Below are 4,011 nucleotides of genomic sequence, written 5' to 3'. Positions count from 1 at the left end.
CACACAAATGTCACACCATAGGCTTGCCCATATTTTCAATCAACATTGACTCAACTCCATTTGGTTAGAAATCTCAAAGGACTTTGTTAAGCTTGTAATATAGGTTTAGGGACGGTTAGGATATCATTTTGGTGTAAGTGACTACACCTTCCTTGAACACTACACAACAATTCATTATTTCCAACTTTATCCGCTTTTCTTCACTTTTCAAACCCATGCACATTCCACACTATTTTTCATTTTCCTTTTCTTATTTCCACTCTAGATGTCCAACATGCAACCATTTTCAACTTTTGAAAGATTCAAGTCTCATTTATTCATTTTCTTTCTTAAGTCTTTCCATCCATCCCTCAATTTCTCTTTTTTTTTCGTTTTTTATATCATGTCCTCATGTAGTAAGCTTCCCTTCAATGAATTTCTCATAACACCCCCAACTTAGGCTTTTAGACTCAACTTTCACAATCTCAAGTTCAAGGAGGGAAGGTTTCTAAAGAGGGTTACTTTTTCAAAAAAGGATAAGGCTTGTAATGTGGTTGCCATTACTAAAAGGGGACAACTAAGGATATGTTTAGTGCAAAAGGTGGGATTTTTAGGCCAAGTGGACTTCAAGAACATCAAAGAAAGCCTAAGATCATTTCTCCAACCAAACTCAATCAAGAACAACATTTCAAGACCAATCGGGCAAGTTCTAGGTGACAAAAGCAAACACAAGGCATTATTCAACAACTCACAACACATGGCCTGCAAATCAATCAAGATGGTTCAAAATCTTACTTCCTTATCAAAATACAAGTAGCACTAAACATTTTAACCGCTAAAGAATAAAAAGTCACAAAAAGAGTTGTCACAAAATCATTCATAACATGCTCAACCTTTTAAAAACGAAGAGGTATGCTCAACACGATTCACATGCATGACTATGCTCTTAGTTCCAACCAAGTCAAAACCTTACAAAAAAGATGAGGATTTTGTCCTCATGAAAGTCGTCAACCAATCCATCATCAGGCAACCTCATGCATCTATTCGGGAACAACTACTCAGACTTTGCCACAATCAAACACTCAGAAGTTGACGATTTACCCTTAAGAAAGTAGTCACCCTATAGCCATCATCGGGCATCGTCAATCCAAATCTTATTATCAAAACAAAAGCAAAGAATCTATAAAGTACAAATCAAAAACTAAAATAAACCAATCCAACACAATATCAACAGAAACATCCACAATATCAAATCTCGACAAGGGCACACCAATCCATGACAAAGAAAGAAAAATACGCCCGACAAGGGCACAATCACTATATGCAGAAACAATCAACAAAATGACTACAAGGGATGCCCCAACTAAAAATGAGATTGTGTTCTCACAATTTAGATATCAAAAGAGAATATGAGGGACTCCCTAAACTGCGTCACTCTGAGCTCGAGCTGCTTCTACATGTCGGTCCCAACCTTATAGAGGTCACTCTCTCCATCGCGTCACTCTGAGCTCGAGCAGCTTCTACATGTCGGTCCCAACCTTATAGAGGTCACTCTCTCTATCGTCTAAAGGATCACTGATGACCTCAACCGGCAGCCGCCGATTTAATCTCTGAGCTGTGGTTCTTCCAAAAATCAATGGCTCGCATTTACAGTCGTCCCTGAATTTCTTAAAATCAATGCAGACCTGCAAAAATCAGGAGGTCCTGCAGCCTATGTTAAACCATAAGCTTGTGAATAGAAGGAATAAAAATGGTGAAGTCCTCTCCAAGAGCATGACCTAGGCAACGAAGTGCATCAATAGCAGCTTTCTTGAGCTCTTCTTTGTTCCTGTGAATGGAAGGGAGCACCAAGAATTTATCAACACAAACTTGAAGAAAGTATTGCAGAAATCACATAGTACAAAGCTTTTATCAGGTACAAAAACTCAAAATTCAATCTGCTTTAGAATTAAAAAAGAAAGGATAAGATAAAATCAACTGAGTTTTTGAAAACAGCAGTAGTAGAATCGTCTAGCAATTGTTCATGACATAAGGAAAGGAATTGCATTTCAAAAATGAAGTTTGGACAGACATGAGAAAAACACTTGCAATATTGACTGAAATTGAAACACTAATATAATGATTTAAATTTTAATGTTTGCTTCACAATTTTCCAGCCATTTGTGTCAAATTACTAGATGACTTTCAGTAAAAGGAAGCAGAAGTCGCAATTAGTATACATTCCAAGGTAATAAATCAGAGTTCAAGGTTCACTTCTATATAAGTGTGTGTGAGTGTAGATACATATGGGTTGGAGTTTGATATCTGAGAGTGTACTCACTAGAGTCAACATCAAAACCCACAAACAATAGATCTTTGTCATTTCATTTGTTATCTATTGATTCGAAGAAAATAAGTCTCATATACTATCAGTGATATTAATGTGAAGGAGAAAAATCAGACCCGTCCAAGACAAGCTTCCAGTGATGCACAAGCCAAGATATGTGTCCAGTAACCTGCAAAATGGAAATGAAGAGAAAAGGAAAAGAGTTTAGGAAAACAAGCAATCATATGGAAACAATGAAACTTAGAAGCATTCCCTTAGTCCCTTTTACATCAACCTGCACACAAGGTATCAGTCTTGTAAGAGTTTTGATTGCACCACGTCTTACTTCTACTGAAGCGTCCACTTTAAACAACCGAATAAGTGCAGGAAAAAGAAGATCCATATGCTCATCTAATGTCCCTGCACATTAAGGTGAGACCACTACCTTATCAAAGTGATACTAACCAAGGCATGGACCACAGAAACAACCAAGGAAGACTAACCACCAAAAACTTCAAGGGTGTGGAGAATAGAAATTACATATGTGTAGTCATTAAACCTCTCCGCATCAGTAAGAACTTGAATACAACAGGGAAGTATATCAGGAAGATACTTTCTGACTTCATCGTTGAGTGCCAAACAAAGTTGCTGCACGAGATGCAGAATCTAAAATAGGAAAAGAAAACGACCAGTAAGATCATTAACCAAAGCATATGATTATAATGACCTACACCAAAAGTATGTGCAGTATATTTGTCACGACCCAAGCCTAGGGCCTAGACGTGACCGGCGAATGGGGAACCCGAAGGAACCCCAAACAAGCCTCATAGCGTATCATTACACATCCTTGGTCGCAGAAGCAATTAAATGACCATGAGAAATAAGCATAATCAAAGGGGGGGAATCGGGACTAAGGGAGCAAGAGATAAAAAAGGAAGAAATGATACATAAATACCATAGATGAGTCAAACTCAAGCATAATACACAACTTGTCCAACACCACATCTAAACATGAGTACTTAGTGGGGGCCAAGACAAACTACCGGGCTCACCCTCATAGTCAAAACATAACTAAAAAGAAAAAAAAAGTCTTATACATAGCAAAAGATCATGAGCAACGTCCCCGGAATGGAGGACTCACCAATAACCTTGATAGAAAATCGTATTAGCCACGCGAAGGAGGATGGTCAAGCGGTGCTCCGGTCCCTACATGGTGACATCATGTAGGCATAGAGTATGCGTTAGTACATTTGAATGTACTAAGTATATGGGATGCAATGCAATGCTACAATAGATGGACATCATAGGAAAATGCATAATAATACCCGTTAGATAGCACATTAATGAAACGATATATATATAATGACGCTTACATAAAAATCATATTTAGTGGGACGTAGCACAAGTGTGGTGAGTGACCATCAATATAGTATTTCCAAGGCCTACCACCCCCTTGGAGAGGCGAAAGAGGTACAAACCCCTCAATGTGGTTACCCGGGCCTACCACCCCCCGAGCTAGGGACCAAGGTACAAACCCCTCGATATGGTTATACGGGCCTACTACCCCCCGTACTAGGCTTGGTCGACTCACAACACGTATATAGAGAAAATCATATACATGTGTCCATTTCATCATCATTTCAATAATTATATAACCATTCGATTCATAAGACGTACATTGGACCTTCCATTTCCTAAGAATACTATAAATGGCATTTTATCAAACA

General features: G+C 38.4%; 1 protein-coding gene across 6 annotated transcripts in view; it reads right to left on the bottom strand.

Annotated features, from left to right (window-relative positions):
- Positions 1-48: 48 nt before the first annotated feature.
- Positions 49-4,011, bottom strand: part of LOC107063446 (serine/threonine-protein kinase TOR-like) — a 24,691-nt gene continuing 20,728 nt past the window's right edge. For 5 of the 6 annotated variants that reach the window (XM_015315345.1, XM_015315346.1, XM_015315347.1 and 2 more), the window contains 4 exons: positions 2,788-2,950; positions 2,580-2,704; positions 2,422-2,474; positions 49-1,807 (listed from right to left, as the gene is read on the bottom strand). In XM_015315345.1, coding sequence (XP_015170831.1) covers positions 1,696-1,807; positions 2,422-2,474; positions 2,580-2,704; positions 2,788-2,950 — 453 coding nt within the window. In that variant the 3' untranslated portion in view covers positions 49-1,695. The remainder of the gene's footprint in view (positions 1,808-2,421; positions 2,475-2,579; positions 2,705-2,787; positions 2,951-4,011) is intronic. The other variant, XM_015315351.1, reaches the window with a different exon arrangement.

The sequence above is a fragment of the Solanum tuberosum genome, unplaced genomic scaffold (assembly GCF_000226075.1).
Source record: "Solanum tuberosum cultivar DM 1-3 516 R44 unplaced genomic scaffold, SolTub_3.0 scf00357, whole genome shotgun sequence".
Lineage (NCBI taxonomy): Eukaryota > Viridiplantae > Streptophyta > Magnoliopsida > Solanales > Solanaceae > Solanum > Solanum tuberosum.
This window is presented reverse-complemented; position numbering and strand designations above follow the sequence as displayed.